The 20,043-nt window shown below is 41.9% G+C and overlaps 1 protein-coding gene across 2 annotated transcripts in view; it reads left to right on the top strand.

The window, feature by feature from the left end:
* Nucleotides 1-20,043, top strand: part of LOC135094567 (uncharacterized) — a 62,646-nt gene that overhangs the window by 29,310 nt on the left and 13,293 nt on the right. For both annotated transcript variants that reach the window (XM_063994776.1, XM_063994777.1), the window contains exons 5-6: nt 12,285-12,485; nt 19,092-19,250. In XM_063994776.1, the coding sequence (XP_063850846.1) occupies nt 12,285-12,485; nt 19,092-19,250 (360 nt within the window). The remainder of the gene's footprint in view (nt 1-12,284; nt 12,486-19,091; nt 19,251-20,043) is intronic.

Genomic DNA, 20,043 nt, shown 5'->3' with positions numbered 1-20,043 from the left:
ACTCCTAAATCTTTCTCGTACCCTGTACCTACCAGAGTGTGGTTGTCTAATGTGTACCTTATGTGTACTTTGCATTTATTGATATTGAATTGCATTTGCCATCTATCCGTCCATTCATCCATTCTATCTAAGTCTGCCTGCAAGGCGATGGCATCCGATTCTGACCTAATTAATCTACCTATCTTTGTGTCATCCGCAAATTTACTAACATCACTACTAATTCCACTATCCAAGTCATTGATATACATTAGAAATAACAATGGCCCTAATACTGATCCCTGTGGCACCCCACTAATTACATGACCCCACTCGGATTTCGAGCCGTTTATTACCACTCTCTGTCGCCTGTCACTAAGCCATGACCCTATCCAGCCTAACACCTTCCCATCTATCCCGTGTGCCCTAACCTTTCTCAGGAGCCTTTGATGGGATACCTTGTCAAATGCCTTACTAAAGTCCAGATATAAGTTATCATAACTATCACCATTATCTACTGCCTCGTACACCTTACTGTAAAAACTTAACAAGTTTGTCAGGCAAGACTTCCCCTTCGTGAAGCCATGCTGTGACTGATTTATCAAGTTAGGTTTGTCTAAATGTTCCCTAATGTTCCTCGCTATTATTGACTCTAACATTTTACCTACAACTGAAGTTAAGCTGACAGGTCTATAATTAGACGCTAAAGTTTTATCTCCTTTCTTAAAGATGGGTACTACATTAGCCTGCCTCCACATTACTGGTACCTCACCCGACTCCAGTGATTTCCTAAAGACAGAAACTAACGGCTCACTAATAATCTCTTTACATTCCTTAAGTACTCTGAGGTATATTTCATCAGGTCCTGGTGACTTGAACTTTTTTGGCCTATCTATCTCCTGTTCCACTATCTCCCTAGTTATGGAAATAACTGTCAGCTTCTCATTCTCATCTGCTCTAAACACCTGTTCACTATCTGGCATATCCTGCATGTTTTCCTGGGTGAAGACAGTTAAAAAATAATCATTCAGAAGTTTACTAATCTCCTCCCCAGAACTAACCAGCTCCCCATCTGCTGCCTTTAATGGACCTACAGTATCCTTATTCTTCGTCCTGTATACCTGATAAAATCCCTTGGGGTCCGTCTTCGCCTGGCTGGCCACCTTTGATTCATAATTGTCCTTAGATTTCCTCGTTAACTTCCTGACTGTTCTAACTAATTCATTATATTGTGTCCTTAAAACTTCTTCACCTGCCCATAATCTCTTATATATACTTCTCTTACGCCCTACATAATGCTTTAACCTAGCAGTCATCCATTTAGGGTCATTTTTTTGTGATCTTATTGTTCTATACGGGATATTTGCTAACTGACCTGTATGAACTTTATTTACGAAATATTTATACAATTCATCTACATTTACTTCACCTAGTCCCCTCATCTCGTCCCCTACCATCCTCTCCACTCCCTCATCTACTCGCCTCGACCTCACCTCTCTCATTTCAGCATGACCTGACATTCCAACATACTCACACCTAGCTCCCCCCTTCCTCTTTCCTCCTCCCTTCCGGACACATCTTCCCTCCTCTTGTCCTACACCCTCACATCTCACCTCACCTCTCTCATCCTGCCTTATCTCTCTGAACTCCGTCTCTGACCTGACCTCACTCTGCATCCTTTGCCAGTCCACTCCTTGGAGGTACCTTTTTAATTCTTCAAAATTTGCTCTCCTAAAGTCAGGTATTTTACTAGTGTTTTTGTTTCTAACAGTTTCTTCCCATTCTAAATTGTACCTAATTTCCCTATGGTCACTGTTACCTAGCTGTCCTTCAACCTCTACCTGCGTGACTGTTTCCTCCCTGCTAGTAAGAATTAAATCTAGAATATTATTCCCCCTTGTGGGTTCTACGATTACCTATTTTAAAAAAAATTATCCTGAATTACCTTAAGAAATTCCTCTGCTTCCTTGTTACCCACCATCAGACTCCAGTCGATATTCCTAAAATTAAAATCTCCTACCACACATACCTGACTGTACCTGCCTGCTCTATTTAATTCCTGCCACAGTGAGGTGTTAATTTCCTCTGTACTGCTCGGTGGTCTGTAAACTACCCCTAGTACTACTGACTGCGATCTTTCTTTAATATCTACCCATATCGACTCTGCTTTGCTATCTGTTTTAATTCTACTGTTGATACAACACTGCAATGTGTCCCTAACGTATAACGCGACGCCTCCTCCTCTCCTGTTTTCCCTATCTTTATAGAACATTGTATACCCATCTATCTTAACCTCTGGATTAAATACTTTTCCTGACATATCTAACCAAGTTTCAGTTAAAGCAATGATATCAAATTTCTCAACGTTCGCTATTCCTCTAAGCAAGTCTATTTCATTCAGAATACTTCTACAGTTTGTGTAGTAAACACTTAAGCTATTTCTCACCATCCCTGAGCTAGCTACCTTTCTAGATTTAACTATTTTGCCCCTCGGCTTCTCACTACCCCTTCTTCCCTCCCGACTAACGAAAAAAGTGCTGGAGTGCAGTAACCTCCCGCTCGAGTGTTTCGGCAGAAACACGAACACCCTGGCGTGACAAATGCACTCCATCCCTGGCGTACAAGGTGTCCCTGCCATAGAAAAGGTCCCAGTTGTCGATGAACGTCCATCCATTACTCTTACAATGATTCGCGAGCCTGCGATTCACTGTAATAGCCCTGGACAGCCACTCAGCACCAACTCCCCTCCTCGGCAAGACACCACATACCACGGGGATCCCACCCTTGTTCCTAATCCTGTCCAAAGCCTGTCGAAACCTCCTGATAAGCTCCTCACTCCTGACCTTACCAAGGTCATTCCCTCCCGCACTGAGAAAAACAATGGGCTTGGTCCCATCTTTTTCCAAGCACGTGTCTAGCCTATCCGCTACCTTCCCTATCCCGGCCCCCGGCAAACACACCCTCGACCTACGCTTTCTATCCCTAGCACAGAACGCACTATCTAAGTGCCTAACCTGACTATCACCAAACACAAGCACTCTACCTTGGGACAGGGTAACTGCATCTGCCCCCTCCTTCTTGCCTCCTCCCGCCCTGTCCACCTCCTTCTCATTCCCTTCCTCCAGCACATTGAAGGGATTCTTCGTCTCCACGCAAGGTGCCCTGAGGACCTTCACCTCTTGGCTCCCCTGCACACAACCGACCACTGCTCCTCCGTCGCCTTACTAGGTAAGGAGACGGTGGGGCACGACCCTCCCACAGGTGCTGAGCTCCTCTCATAGAACTCAGCCTGCAGGTCTGAGATCCTCTCACGAAACTCAGCCTGCACCTCCGAGATCCTTCGATGGAACTCAGCCTCCACCTCTGACACCTTCGCAACGAAGGCCTCGAGAACAGGAGAACTAACACAACCAGACGACTCAGCAACACAAGGCGCCATGTCTACACTAGCCAGCTATATTAGCGTCAGGTCACTGCTCACTAAACACGTCCGCTCACTAGGAACCCTGACCTGAGACTGAGGAACCCTGACCTGAGACTGAGGAACCCTGACCTCAGACTGAGACTGAGACTTGCCAACAAAGAGCCACAAGATCCTTTTCAGGGACTCGACGTCTCCCTGGCGAGCAGCTCAGTGTGAGTTCCGAAGGTCAACGTGCTGTCTTAACTGAACACCAGCACCTCCACTTCATATTGCGGCTTCAGCGACTCTACCTCGAATACAAGGCAGCACTCTGTACTCGATCTGGAGACGCTGAGCATGTGAGCTGTGTCTTGTGTGTGGCGACCTTTACCTGCCACTTGCTGCCCTAGGTAGTGATGCGCCTGAGGGTAATGTTCATTTTGGGCAGCATTGGCAGTCTCCTTCCTGGCCTGTAGCTTTGCGAGAAACTGTTATTATCAGCACAGGTCTTCGTGGAAAGAATCAGGCCTAAAAGGGCATGATATATTCCGGAGCAAGGTGAGGTGATAATGCTTTAACTCTGTAGACTCGATGCTTCACCGAACCTGTTTTGGGGAATGTTCATTGTTTTATACTGCTTCCAATTCATGTATCATATTCGTTGTTCCGAGGTGACTCTAGCCTACACAGCCTGGGTTGTGATCAATCGCTTACTGACCATACTACAGGTGAGTTATACATATATGTTTTGCTTTGTAGAATGTTTAAGTTGTTTGAATTATAATGTCTATATAAGATTATATAAATGCTTATCTTCTAAATTATGTTATTACAGGTATTAAATTCTTTGTTGATTGAGCATTGCTATAAGGCATTCCCAAATTTCACTAAACAGGGGAGGGGGTGAGACAGCTTCCGTAAGTGAACTTGTGCTCTGATGAGCTGCGTGTCCGACTCCTATCCTTTGATGACCATATTCAAGGGCCTCTCACTCAAGTAGTCTTTGAAGAACTGGAAGAGTGGCCCATCTACACCTGCTGCTTGGAGTTTTGATAGGTCAAACGCTACCTCGATATCGAGAGCCACGATAGCCCTTGATCGAGGGCAGCACTCCACTCCGAGGATAACAGCAGTTGTAAATCAGCAGCAGATCTACCCTGTCTGAACCCGTACTGCCTGGGGTTCAGCAGGTGATAACAGCAGTTGTAAATCAGCAGCAGATCTACCCTGTCTGAACCCGTACTGCCTTGTGTTCAGCAGGTGATGGTTTTCGAGGTGCTGGGTGACTCTTGAGGCCACCTCTCTTTCTCTCTCTCTCTCTCTCTCTCTCTCTCTCTCTCTCTCTCTCTCTCTCTCTCTCTCTCTCTCTCTCTCTCTCTCTCTCTCTCTCTCTCTCTCTCTCTCTCTCTCTCTCTCTCTCTCTCTCTCTCTCTCTCTCTCTCTCTCTCTCTCTCTCTCTCTCTCTCTCTCTCTCTCTCTCTCTCTCTCTCTCTCTCTCTCTCTCTCTCTCTCTCTCTCTCTCTCTCTCTCTCTCTCTCTCTCTCTCTCTCTCTCTCTCTCTGCACAGGGACCACACTGCCCAGTTTTCAGGCCTCTGGCTACCTGAAGGCAATAGTTGAAGGGTGAGGCAAGGTACTGGGTATTGTGTCATTCCTCCATAATATAGAGTGTGGGTTGCTGATGTGAAAGGCCAAGGGGACCTAGGGGATGGGGATCCGTGCAGGGCTGTTAGTGGAGACCCGGCTGACCTTAGATGATTGGTGGGGTGCTGCAGTTACCAAGCTATGCCTCTCAGGGATATTAACCTCGCTTGGTTGTTTTGCCTTACTGCCTGCATCAGCTCGTGCTGCCTCTGATTAGTAGGTTTAACGCGGCAGCCCTGGAGGCTGCCCCCATTGTCCAGGCGATGGATGTTTTTTAAGAGAATACTCAAATTCAAACCAAGGTCCACCACACCCACTGACCTTCCTATAAAAATTTACAAGGAGTTTGCTGTATAACTAGTAACACCGCTATGCTCCATAATAAACGCCTCTCTCTCTCCCAACACTCTTGCCCAGCGGACTAGAAGACATCTTACGTCAACCCAAAACTTCCAGTCCACAGTCACTCGGTGACCTCAGGCCAGTCTCTATTACCCCCATCCCTAGCCTTATTTGTGAAGATTTTGTGTATGACTGGGCCTACACCAAAATTTGTAATACCGTGGATATCAGACAGTTTGGAGGCATTAAAGCCACCTCCACCTCCCATTACCTGACCAGCTATCTTGAATTCATCCACAGCCACCTGGACAAGCGAAACACCTCTCTAGCTGTTGCTATTGTGGACTTCAAAAAAGCCTTTGATCTTGTTGATCACACTGTTGTCATCAGCAAGGCAATAAGTCTGGGTCTCCCTCCTAACCTGGTAGCGTGGCTAACCAACTTCCTCTAAGGGGGCGTCAGGCCGTTCGCTATTAGGGCTCTGTCTCTAATTTCTAACAGCTGACATGTGGGGTCTCCCAGGGAAACAAGTGGGGTACACTATGCTTCCTCCTCCTCACTAACGATGCCCTCACTGACATCCCCATCGCTGGAAGTATGTGGACGACTGCACCGTGGGCGTCCCAGTTTCCAACAAGAACTTGGACTACTCGCTACTGCAAGCAATTAGCGACTACAGACGTGGACGGAGGAGAACAGGATGGCTATCAACCACACCAAAACTGTGGTGATGCATTTCTGTACCTCCTCTGTACCAGTGCCCCCTCCCCAGCTCACAGTGGGCCCTCACCCCTTCCAGGTGGTCCGATGTGCCAAGCTTCTCTGAGTCACGATGGACGACCAGTTGACCTGGAAGCAGCATGTCGCCAGCACCGTCAGATCCACTACCTACAGGCTAGGCTGTACATGCTGCGCAGACTCAGGTCACTAGGGACGTCGACAGACGAGTTAGAGGGGGTGTATCTCACCTTCATCCTCCCCAAACTCATGTATGCCTCCCCAGCGTGGTCCTCCTCCCTCACACACACTCAACAGGTACAGCTGGAGAGTGTGCAGAAAAGGGCGTGCAGGATCATCCTTGTCCCTGCCTACACCACCTATGATGAAGCCCTGACCACCCTGAGTCTATCCAGACTATCCACCAGGCACCGAGAGGCTCTGGAGAAGTTTGGAAGGGGACTACTGCATCATCCACGTCTCAGACACATACTGCCGCCTGACGCGCCTCGCCCTGTCCGTGCCACCAGACACCACAACAAGATAACGCTCCTAAAGACGCCGCGCACGGACCGGTACAGACTCAGCGCGATTCTCACCATGGTGCGAGCCATCAATCAATGCTATTTCCCTTCTAGATTAGTCTTACCTTTAGGATTAATGTTAAGTATTTCCCCACCCCCTCTATACATTTTCAGTTTATTGACTGCATGAATAATAAACCGTTTATTATTATTATTATCACACACACACACACACACACACACACACACACACACACACACACACACACACACACACACACACACACACACACACACACACACACACACACACACACACACACACACACACACACACACACACACACACACACACACACACACACACACACACACACACACACACACACACACACACACACACACACACTGTATTAAGTAAATCTGGTGCTAGTACTGAGTTTAGGTGACCCCAAAAAATACAGTTGTAAAGTAGTGTTGCCGTAAATTGATAAAAAAATAATATACAAAATAATAAATATGTGAAGCTGCCCACGTGTCACCGAGGCTAGGCGGACACGGACTGGGGTGGTTGCTGGCCGGGTCAGGTCATGGCCAGGGTTGGCGCCCCGAAGACAAACTAACATAGCTAATCTAACCACTAATAGGAATATATATAACTTATGCCTAATAAAAACAACAATACACCAACACCAAATACTAACCAACTACTAAACCGATGAATGTACAAACAAGTGTCCAAACATCATCCATCTCTGTTTTCCAGGTCAATAGGGTCAGAGTCTTGGGCACATAACGAACAACGCCTTATATATTTAGTTATTATTTATTTATTTATTTATTTATTATTTTGTTTATTTATTTTTATCTTTTCTAGAGACAGTGGGATCAGTGCCTTAGGTACATAACGAGCAACATCACACTTTTCATAAGGTGGGTCAGTGGGGTCAGTATCTTACTTTGTGAAGAAGACTCATAACGAACAACGCTTAATTCTGGGAACAATGAGATTTTGTATTTGAAGATACTCCATTATTATTATTATTATTATTATTATTATTATTATTATTATTATTATTATTATTATTATTATTATTATTATTCAAGTTACCATTTCATTTGTGACACCACCCAATGTATATGAAGATGTAAATACCGCAATCTCGGGGTTGCAGCACCATCATTCATAATCATTATGATTTAGCTGTGTTCCTTTTGCGGAAGTCTGTTTCAATTAAGATAAGCACACGGAAAAAGCACTCTCTCTCTCTCTCTCTCTCTCTCTCTCTCTCTCTCTCTCTCTCTCTCTCTCTCTCTCTCTCTCTCTCTCTCTCTCTCTCTCTCTCTCTCTCTCTCTCTCTCTCTCTCTCTCTCTCTCTCTCTCTCTCTCTCTCTCTCTCTCTCTCTCTCTCTCTCTCTCTCTCTCTCTCTCTCTCTCTCTCTCTCTCTCTCTCTCTCTCTCTCTCTCTCTCTCTCTCTCTCTCTCTCTCTCTCTCTCTCTCTCTCTCTCTCTCTCTCTCTCTCTCTCTCTCTCTCTCTCTCTCACACACACACACACACAATGAGACAGGTTCATCTTCCAAAACTCAGTGTCATAGGGAAAGCTGTGGTCCTGCTGGTGCAGTTGCAACTTATTGAGTTATAAGTATGAATGAGTGAACGAATGTAGGGCGAAAGTCTGTTGTTTTGCACTAAAAAAAAATAAAAAGCTCTGTGGTTGAGCCCACAGCCTATCCTTTCTCTAACTTTCTTTCACCCCTTCTCTTCCCATCGACTTTCTCTTTAGCTAGCTGACTATCTTTTCCCCCTCGTAAGAAAAAAAAAAAAAAAAAAGAAGGTTGACCTCACCCTACGTGGTAATAGGCAGGCGACCGGAGGCTGGCGTCATGTCCCAGGGGATCGGAGAATAGAATGAGGGTGGCAGTCGAAGCGTCCTTCCACATTGCTCGGCCACCCATCTCGCTGCGCCCTAGGAGCGAACAAAGCATATGGGGTGACGCAGGCACAGTGAAGCAATGATTCACATAATAACGACGCGCTTATCTGTGTAAGACACATGTATGCACTATAGCCAATCACAAGGCTCACAGAACAAAGACGTCAGAAAAGTGAGTAAGCACTGGCGAATCACAAAACTCACATAGCAAAGACGTCAAAAAAGAGCACAGTGGCCAAACACAAAAATCACATTAGCTGTGACTTCAGCACATCGAATCACAGCCAAGAAAAACTACGAGAACACTAGAGGCCATAAATAAAAATAACAAGGCGTTTCTTTGCCAATAAATTGCAAAATAAAAATGGACTACAAAAATCATAACACTGTAGAAGTAACGCACAAGATGGCGATAATAACTTCAAGTGTGGTGGATGAGTGGCACGCGTTGGGTGCAGAGAAGACTACAAGAAGACACCACAGTTTGCATCAGAAGACTTGACAGCTGAGAAATCCAAATTCTTGGAACGAAATGATCAGTAGCAAAGCAGTCGAGTTGCGTTGGTGACGGCTTAAAAAGTCCAGGCTTGAAACAGGGATGACGTCGTTGGCAACGGATGGAGGGTTTTGGCAACGGATGCAGGGTGAGGTCAGGTCAAGGACGGAGTTGAGAGAGATAAGGCAAGATGAGAGAGGTGAAGTGATGTGTGAGGGTGTAGGACAAGAGGAGGGAAGATGTGTCCGGAAGGGGCGGAGAAGAGAGGAAGGGGGAGATAGGTATGAGTATGTTGGAATGTCAGGTCATGCTGAAATGGGAGAGGTGAGGTCGAGGCGAGTAGATGAGGGAGTGGAGAGGATGGTAGGGGCCGAGACGAGGGGATTAGGTGAAGTAAATGTAGGTGAAATGTATAAATATTTCATAAAGTTCATACAGGTCAGTTAATAAATATCCCGTATAGGGCAATAAGTTCACAGAAAAATGACCCTAAATGAATGACTGCTAGGTTAAGATTTTATATAGAGCGTAAGAGAAGTATATATGAGAGATTAAGGGGAGGTGAAGAAGTTTTAAGGTCACAATATATTTAATTAGAACAGTCAGGAAATTAACGAGGAAAGCTAAGAGCAATTATGAATTAAAGGTAGCCAGCCAGGCGAAGACGGACCCCAAAAGATTTTATCAGGTATACAGGACGAAGAATAAGGATACTATAAGTCCATTAAAGCCAGCAGATGGGGAGCTGGTTAGTCCTGGGGAGTAGATTAGTAAAAATTCTTAATGAGTATTTTTTAACTGTCTTCACCCAGGAAAACATGCAGGATATGCTAGATAGTGAACAGATGTTTAGAGCAGATGAAAATGAGAAGCTGACAAATATTTCCATAACTAGGGAGATAGTGGCACAGGAGATAGATAGGCTAAAAATGTTCAAGATACCAGGACCAGATGAAATATTTCCCAGAGGAATGCAAAGAGTTTATTAGTGAGCCGTTAGTTTCTGTCTTTAGGAAATCACTTGAGTCAGGTGAGATACCAGTAATGTGGAGGCAGGCTAATGTAGTGCCCATCTTTAAGAAAGTAGATAAAACTTTAGCGTCTAACTATAGACCTGTCAGCTTAACTTCAGCTGTTGGTAAGATATTAGAGTCAATAATAGCGAGGAACATTAGGGAACATTTAGATAAACATAACTTGATAAATCAGTCACAACATGGGACTAAGGGGAAGTCTTGCCTGACAAATTTGTTAAGTTTTTACAGTAAAGTATATGAGGCAGTAGATAAGAACATAAGAACATAAGAACATAAGAAATAAGGGAAGCTGCAAGAGGCGACCAGACTTACACGTGGCAATCCCTGTATGAAATATACCTACCTATTTCCATCTGTTATCCCCATCCATAAACTTGTCTAATCTTCTCTTAAAGCTCTCTAGTGTCCTAGCATTAACTACATGATTACTGAGTCCGTTCCACTCATCTACCACTCTATTTGTGAAACAATTTTTTCCCATCTCCTTACTAAACCTAAATTTTTTAAGCTTGAACCCGTTATTTCTTGTTCTACCCTGGTTGCTGATCATAAGAATTTTGCCCTTGTTATAACCCTTATACCACTTAAAGACTTCTATCAGGTTCCCTCTTAACCTACGTCTCTCTAAAGAATGTAAATGGTAAATGCAATTTAATATCAATAAATGCAAAGTACTTAGCGTAGGTAGAGGAAACCCACACAGTAGGTACACATTAAACAACCAAACTATGGTAGGTTCAGGATACGAAAAAGATTTAGGAGTTATAGTTAGCTCTGAACTCCGTCTAGGAAAACAATGCATAGAGGCCATAAACAGAGCAAATTGGGTACTAGGAATAATTTTTAGGAGTGGTGAAAGTAGAAGGCCAGAAGTAATATTAAAGTTATACTTGGCGCTGGTCAGACCTCATCTAGGCTACGCTGTGCAGTTCTAGTCCCCACATTACAGGAAAGATATAGATCTATTAGAATCAGTACAGAGGAGAATAACTAAAAGGATTCAGGGGATGAGGAATATTCCTTACGAGGCGAGAATGAAGTTGTTAAATTTACATTCTTTAGAGAGACGTAGGTTAAGAGGGGACCTGATAGAAGTCTTTAAGTGGTATAAGGGTTATAACAAGGGAGATGTAAACAAAATTCTTAGGGTCAGCAACCAGGGTAGAACAAGAAATAATGGGTTCAAGCTTGAAAAATTTAGGTCTAGGAAGAAGATGGAAAAAAAAAAAAATGGTTCTCAAATAGAGTGTTAGATGAGTGGAACGGACTCAGTAATCATGTTGTTAGTGCTAGGACATTAGAGAGCTTTAAGAGAAAATTAGACAGGTTTATGGATGGAGATAATAGATGGAAATAGGTAGGTATATTTCATACAGGGACTGCCACGTGTAAGCCTGGTCGCTTCTTGCAGCTTCCCTTATTTCTTATATTCTTATGTTCTTATGTTCTTATGTGACGGCTTGAAGTCGTACGGGTACAGGCTAGCGTGGCAGATTCGGAAAAAAAGCTTGAAAGAGGCATTAAAAGCGACTACACGTCTACATGTAGTTGCGTAGGAGTTTGCGTCGCTGACGGCTTAGCAGAAATAACTCGGTGACAGCTTAACAGATTACCCGGAGGCGATAAAGGTAGCTGGAGTAGCTGGCGACGAGCAGGCAGGACACGTGGGCCTGGAGGACCTGTAGCGTCGACTTCTTCCACCACAGTCTCCATTTTTATATGCTAGTTGAATCTGGTGCTAGTACTGAGTATAGGTGACCAAAGAAACATGATGGTAATGCAGCTGCATTATATTAATAAAATAAACTATACAAAAGATAATAATGAAGTGAGTCGCCAGGAGATGCATGTCCGACCCCGAGGCCTGGGTGGACGCGACTGGGGATGTAGGGGTGGTTGCTGGCTGGGTCAGGTCACAGCTAGGGCTGGCACCCGGAAGACAAAGGGCTGTGAGGGTTGACTTCACCCCCACGTGGTGATACGCAGGCGACCGGAGGCTGGCGTCAGGTTCCATGGAACACATCCATATATATATATATATATATATATATATATATATATATATATATATATATATATATATATATATATATATATATATATATATATATATATATATACAAAACATTTAACATCCCATGACCCATAACTTCTCGTAGATTTGATTGTCAAAGACCTGCGTAACAGACAGATATCTTTCCGCATTTTAGGTCCTCGTTTGTTTCGACCACGATAAGCAGACAACCCTCTACACAAGGCATCTTATTCATGGAGCTAACATCGGAGCTAAGGATAAAGATTCTTCAAGACCATCCTTCAAAACTTCTTCAGGATTTTTTAACGTGTCCATGAGTAATGTTTACACTCAGAATTCACAACTAGAACTACTGAAGACCCTCTTGGGAAGTGAGGTAGGTGGACTTAAATGTGAGTTGATTTGTATTTTAATTAGATATGCGTTATCTTGCTAGTCATAGGAAGTCCATGCAAGTCAATAATGACACAGGTATTAGAAAAAGTTATGACATAATAGTCATGTGAATGGAAATGCTGCATATGCGTGTGTCTTTCCCGAAAAAAAGCGGTGCTGTTCTCATGCTGGGTAAGGCTTTCAAGACTTCTTTCTTAATATACAGGCTTTCTATGATGGTAAGGCGCTGCCTGGGCCCATAATTAATAAAGACTCCTAGGAGTACTCCTAGGAGTACTCCTAGAAGTGCTTTTATCTTCGACTTTGCTCTTAGAAGTTGCTCCTAAAAAGCAACCTTTACTTTCAAAGTAAAAGTTACTCTTAGGAGTGGAAATGGAGCTAAAGTAGCGGCTTTTCTAAATATTTTTTTTAATATTTCTAAGTCATTCTAGACTTTTTTCAGCATTACTAAGACCAATATGTAATATTTATAAATAAATAAATAAATAAATAAATAAATAAATAAATATATATATATATATATATATATATATATATATATATATATATATATATATATATATATATATATATATATATATATATATATATATATATATATATATATATATATATATATATATATATATATATATATATATATATATATATATATATATATATATATATATATATATATATGTGCGTGTGTGTGGGTGTGTATCAAACTCTTTGAACTCTATTTATCCCACGTATTCACTCATTCCCGTTGTGTTTACTTGTATCGGAGACAAGTTCTCGCTCCACCATTTTCATCTAATAGAATTGATGACCTAGATAATTGTGAAATATATTAGTTCTCATATGGGTACCAGTTTCATAAGGAAGCCTGTCAGCAAATGTTTTTTTTTTTTCAACAAATTGCGTCATCGTGTCGATGTGTTACATAAATTTTCCACTAAGGAAAACAACCGTTTTTTTTTTTGTGTGTGTGTGTGAATTATATTACTATGTAAAAGAAAAAAAATCACTTTTTTTTATTATTTCATTATAGTATGGGTTACTATTGGTTTTCATGTCAGGTAAAGACCTTTGCAAAAAAAAAAAAAAAACTCAATTGCTTATCTAATTGCTTTTCAAATGTTGCAAATAAGTTAAAGCAATGAAAGAGACAATATAGAGTGTTCTAAAAAAAATATTTTTATTTTAATAAGATCATTCTTGAACTGCCCAGACATACCAAGAAATTTCTCATATTTAGAAGAATTTGCTTACATTTCAGAAATCTTCTGAAATCTTCCAGAATGTTCTACTGGACACTTTTAGAAGTTTCTAGAATATTTTAGAATATTTTATTCAATGTAAACATTTCCAGAATATTCTAGAACTTTCTAGAATAAAGTAGAAATATGTAGAATTATCAAGAATTTTCTATAATCTACAAAAAAAAAACTTGAATGATTCTGAATTTTCTAAAGTAGGTTCAACAATATCCTAGAGAGATTGAGAACATCCTGGAAAACATTCTAGAAAGACTAAGAATATTCTAGAGTACTGCTTGACAATATAAATTTAAGGGCTTGCAGACTACCAATCAGCTCTGGTTTGGGTACCTGAAAAAAAAAAAACACATTACAAGAAGTGAAATGGCATCAAGAGGCTGCAACCATTTTTCAGATGCATTCTGCTACATATGTGGTCAATTAATCAAGACAAGAGCAAGAAAGTTCTCTGTGACAGCATCTGGAGAAATGGTGAAATTTAGCTATTTTGGGGCAAAAATAATTCTAAAAACTACAAAAGCAAAGTTTGACAGGAATAAAGAACATTTTCTATGTTTTCCAATGAAAAGATTTTGAAAATAACACTTGCTCGTCAAAGATAAAAATCGTGCTACCTAATCCATCCATGCAGTAGAAACCGCGGTCCAATTAGCTGTTGTAACATATTACAATGTTGTATTAAAAGTGAAATTAAAACAGATAGGAAAACAGAGTCAATATAGATTGATATTAAGGGAGGATCATAATCAGAAGTACTGGAATTAGTGTACAGACCACTGAATACTACGAAGGAAATTAGCACCTCAATATGAAAGGAAATAACAGAGCAAGCACAAGGTACAGTCTGGTATGTGTGGTAGACTTTAATTTTAGAAATACTGACTGAAGGATGATGATGTGCAACAGTGAAGCAGAGGATTTTCTTTAATGCAATTGAAGATAATATGTTAAAACAGATAATCTTAAAACCTACAAAGGGGAATAATATTTTAATTTTAACTCAGACTAATAGGGAGGAAGCATTCATACAGGTAGAGGTTAGAGGACAACTAGGTAACAGTTACAATTGTGAAATTAAGTGAAAATGTGAAGAATATGAGGAAGCTTTTATAAGTAAAAACACTAATAAAATACTTAAAATTAGGATAGCAGATTTTGAGGGATTAAGAAGTTACCTGCAGGGACTTGATTAGCAACGGACGGAGGGGAAAGAGGAGGTGAGACCCAGGAAAGAGGTGAGGGAAATACGGCAAGGTGAGGAAGGAGAAGTGAAGTGTGAGGGTAGAAGGCAGGAGGAAGTGAGAAATGGCCGGATGGGTCAGGTGGGTGAGAGGAAAGAAGATGTGCTGAGGTGCGAATATGTTGGAGAGTCAGGTCATGCTGAGATGGGATATTAGGGGGACTGAGTTGAGGATATTAGGGGAAGTAGATGTTGATGAGTTGTATAAATATTTCGTTGATAGACTACATACATGCAAGTTAGCAAATTTTCCATATAGAAAGCTGCTGCAGTGTAGAATGACCCTAAGTGAGTCATTCTACACTGCAGCAGCTTTCTCTGGAAAATTTTTGCCTAAGTGAGAAAATGAGTGAGAGACTGTCGCATGGGCTCCATTGTATGGGTTCTAATCTATATAATAATGTTGATTTTTATATTCAGTTTGTCATACTGTTTATTTCCTTTTCGATTCCGTTTGTTCTTTTTTTTTTTTTTTATGTAGGAAGGATACTGGCCAAGGGCAACAAAAATCTAATAAAAAAAAATGCCCACTGAAATGCCAGTCCCTAAAAGGGTCAAAGCAGTGGTCAAAAATTGGTGGATAAGTGTCTTGAAACCTCCCTCTTGAAGGAATTCAAGTCATAGGAAGGTGGAAATACAGAAGCAGGCAAGGAGTTCCAGAGTTTACCAGAGAAAGGGATGAATGATTGAGAATACTGGTTAACTCTTGCGTTAGAGAGGTGGACAGAATAGGAGTGAGAGAAAGAAGAAAGTCTTGTGCAGCGAGGCCGCGGAAGGAGGGGAGGCATGCAGTTAGCAAGATCAGAAGAGCAGTTAGCATGAAAATAGCGGTAGAAGACAGCTAGAGATGCAACATTGCGGCGGTGAGAGAGAGGCTGAAGACAGTCAGTTAGAGGAGAGGAGTTGATGAGACGAAAAGCTTTTGATTCCACCCTGTCTAGAACAGCAGTATGAGTGGAACCCCCCCAGACATGTGAAGCATACTCCATACATGGACGGATAAGGCCCTTGTACAGAGTTAGCAGCTGGGGGGAGTGAGAAAAACTGGCGGAGACGTCTCAGAACACCTAACTTCATAGAAGCTGTTTTAGCTAGAGATGAGATGTGAAGTTTCCAGTTCAGATTATAAGTAAAGGACAGACCGAGGATGTTCAGTGTAGAAGAGGGGGACAGTTGAGTGTCATTGAAGAAGAGGGGATAGTTGTCTGGAAGATTGTGTCGAGTTGATAGATGGAGGAATTGAGTTTTTGAGGCATTGAACAATACCAAGTTTGCACTGCCCCAATCAGAAATTTTAGAAAGATCAGAAGTCAGGCGTTCTGTGGCTTCCCTGCGTGATATGTTTACCTCCTGAAGGGTTGGACGTCTATGAAAAGACGTGGAAAAGTGCAGGGTGGTATCATCAGCATAGGAGTGGATAGGACAAGAAGTTTGGTTTAGAAGATCATTAATGAATAATAAGAAGAGAGTGGGTGACAGGACAGAACCCTGAGGAACACCACTGTTAATAGATTTAGGAGAAGAACAGTGACCGTCTACCACAGCAGCAATAGAACGGTCAGAAAGGAAACTTGAGATGAAGTTACAGAGAGAAGGATAGAAACCGTAGGAGGGTAGTTTGGAAATCAAAGCTTTGTGCCAGACTCTATCAAAGGCTTTTGATATGTCCAAGGCAACAGCAAAAGTTTCACCAAAGTCTCTAAAAGAGGATGACCAAGACTCAGTAAGGAAAGCCAGAAGATCACCAGTAGAGCAGCCTTGACGGAACCCATACTGGCGATCAGATAGAAGGTTGTGAAGTGATAGATGTTTAAGAATCTTCCTGTTGAGGATAGATTCAAAAACTTTAGATAAACAGGAAATTAAAGCAATAGGACGGTAGTTTGAGGGATTAGAGCGGTCACCCTTTTTAGGAACAGGTTGAATGTAGGCAAACTTCCAGCAAGAAGGAAAGGTAGATGTTGACAGACAGAGCTGAAAGAGTTTGACTAGGCAAGGTGCAAGCACGGAGGCACAGTTTCGGAGAACAATAGGAGGGACCCCATCAGGTCCATAAGCCTTCTGAGGGTTTAGGCCAGCGAGGGCATGGAAAACATCATTACGAAGAATTTTAATACGAGGCATGAAGTAGTCAGAGGGTGGAGGAGAGGGAGGAACAAGCCCAGAATTTTTAGCAAAGGTTTGAGCAAAGAGTTCAGCTTTAGAAATAGATGTGATAGCAGTGGTGCCATCTGGTTGAAGTAGAGGAGGGAAAGAAGAAGAAGCAAAGTTATTGGAGATATTTTTGGCTAGATGCCAGAAATCACGAGGGGAGTTAGATCTTGAAAGGTTTTGACATTTTCTGTTAATGAAGGAGTTTTTGGCTAGTTGGAGAACAGACTTGGCATGGTTCCGGGCAGAAATATAAAGTGCATGAGATTCTGGTGAAGGAAGGCTTAAGTACCTTTTGTGCGCCACCTCTCTATCATGTATAGCACGAGAACAAGCTGTGTTAAACCAAGGTTTAGAAGGTTTAGGACGAGAAAAAGAGTGAGGAATGTACGCCTCCATGCCAGACACTATCACCTCTGTTATGCGCTCAGCACACAAAGACGGGTCTCTGACACGGAAGCAGTAGTCATTCCAAGGAAAATCAGCAAAATACCTCCTCAGGGTCCCCCCAACTAGCAGAGGCAAAACGCCAGAGGCACCTTCGCTTAGGGGGATCCTGAGGAGGGATTGGAGTGATAGGACAAGATAAAGATATGAGATTGTGATCGGAGGAGCCCAACGGAGAAGAAAGGGTGACAGCATAAGCAGAAGGATTAGAGGTCAGGAAAAGGTCAAGAATGTTGGGCGTATCTCCAAGACGGTCAGGAATACGAGTAGGGTGTTGCACCAATTGCTCTAGGTCATGGAGGATAGCAAAGTTGTAGGCTAGTTCACCAGGATGGTCAGTGAAGGGAGAGGAAAGCCAAAGCTGGTGGTGAACATTGAAGTCTCCAAGAATGGAGATCTCTGCAAAAGGGAAGAGGGTCAGAATGTGCTCCACTTTGGAAGTTAAGTAGTCAAAGAATTTCTTATAGTCAGAGGAGTTAGGAGAGAGGTATACAGCACAGATAAATTTAGTATGAGAATGACTCTGTAGTCGTAGCCAGATGGTGGAAAACTCGGAAGATTCAAGAGCGTGGGCACGAGAGCAGGTTAAGTCATTGCGCACATAAACGCAGCATCCACCTTTGGATCGAAAATGAGGATAGAGAAAGTAGGAGGGAACAGAAAAGGGGCTACTGTCAGTTGCCTCAGACATCTGAGTTTCAGTGAGGAAAAGAAGATGAGGTTTAGAAGAGGAGAGGTGGTGTTCTACAGATTGAAAATTAGATCTTAGACCGCGAATGTTGCAGAAGTTAATGAAGAAAAAGTTGAGGGGGGTGTCAAGACACTTAGGGTCGTCGACGGAAAGGCAGTCCGACCTGGGGACATTTATGGTCCCCTCCCCAGATGGGGACTCCGAGGCTGGTGTAGGAGTCGCCATGATTTTAAAATTTTTTGAGTAAAGGGTGTGTGTGTTATTAGGTGCTTGTAGTTTTGTGTGGAGGAAGAGAGTTGTCTTTAGAGGGCAGGCTGTGACTACCCCCTTGTGTTGTGAGACACAAAGGGAAACGTTCAGTGAGGTCACAGCTGGGTTTAATGATAAGTTCACAGCACCCCCTGAACAGTGCTTTAGACCTCACTGGGAGTAATTATCGTTTCGGCAGGTGTCTACTGCCTCCTCCTCTTGCTGATGTGACTGACATGTTCATCTTACATACGTATATACCACGGAGTCAAACTTTAATTTGATGGTTGTGCAACACAAAGATGATTTGAATTTAAATAATATGTGTTTCCTTAAAGTAATTTACATTCCATGCCTTTATTTATTTATCCATTATTCCACGTTACTTTTAATCAACCTAGAACTAGTATATTTCTCAGTGGCTCCATAATTTGTATGTCTACAGTAGTTAGTGGTTTATGGATTAATCATACTGTATTATAATGCAGAGAAAAATTGTCATCTTTTACTACTTGAGATATTTGTATATTTTTTTTTCTTTCACAGACCCTTGCTAATACGATGTTTGACACATCTAAATATTACTTCGCCAAAGGGCACCTTTCCCCTGACGCAGATTTCGTGACAACAGTAGAACAAGACGCGACTTACTACTATATCAATGCTGTGCCTCAGTGGCAGGCCTTCAACAATGGTAACTGGAAGGTGAGTGATCCTTTTACCATAATGCAACTAATGATAACTAGTGACCCTTTCACCATAATGCAACTAATTACTTTTTGCAAAGCGAGTCAGACATTCAGGAATATATTCCCTTCAGGGCCTGCTCCTCATTTCTCCTGAGGTAGGCAAGTGATCACTGTATTAACCATTAAAATATGTTAATATTAAGCAATAATTTGTAATAATCTAAATCATAAATTAATCAAAGAAAGTTATTTTACATTCATATCATACTTATTAATAGATTTAGGACCAACGAAAAGAATACAACCACGGATGTTGTGATGTCAGGGAAAAACACAGAAACAGACGGTATTATATTATTAGGTTAGTAGTCAGTAATATTTCACTATAACAGCAACTTCTCCAGTTCACAAATACAAAGGATGTCTGATCGATTAATAATTGACTGAAAGAATAAAACGAAGAATGAAGGAGGTAAATATTTATTTTCTTCCCCGTTTCAAGTTGTCAAAAAAAAAAAAAAAATAGATTTCGGTGAGTTTTGAATAAACCGTTTCTTCCGGAAATCAGCTGTTCCCCCCCTCCCCATCCCTAGGAAATGCTGATTTTCCATAAAAACGTAAAGAGTAATACAAAACACAAAAAATATTTCGTCCTCACAGATAACACATGCATTATAATATCATTGTTACCCCCACTCCCCCATCCCCCGTCGTAAAGTGACGATTTGCAAAAATAACGAGTAATACATTAATATAAAACATGCTAAAAACTGCCTTATTCGTCATGAAAGATAACACACGTACCGTTG

This window comes from Scylla paramamosain, chromosome 46 (assembly GCF_035594125.1).
Source record: "Scylla paramamosain isolate STU-SP2022 chromosome 46, ASM3559412v1, whole genome shotgun sequence".
Classification (NCBI taxonomy): domain Eukaryota; kingdom Metazoa; phylum Arthropoda; class Malacostraca; order Decapoda; family Portunidae; genus Scylla; species Scylla paramamosain.
Note: the sequence above shows the minus strand (reverse complement) of the source record. Positions and strands in the feature narration are given on the sequence as shown.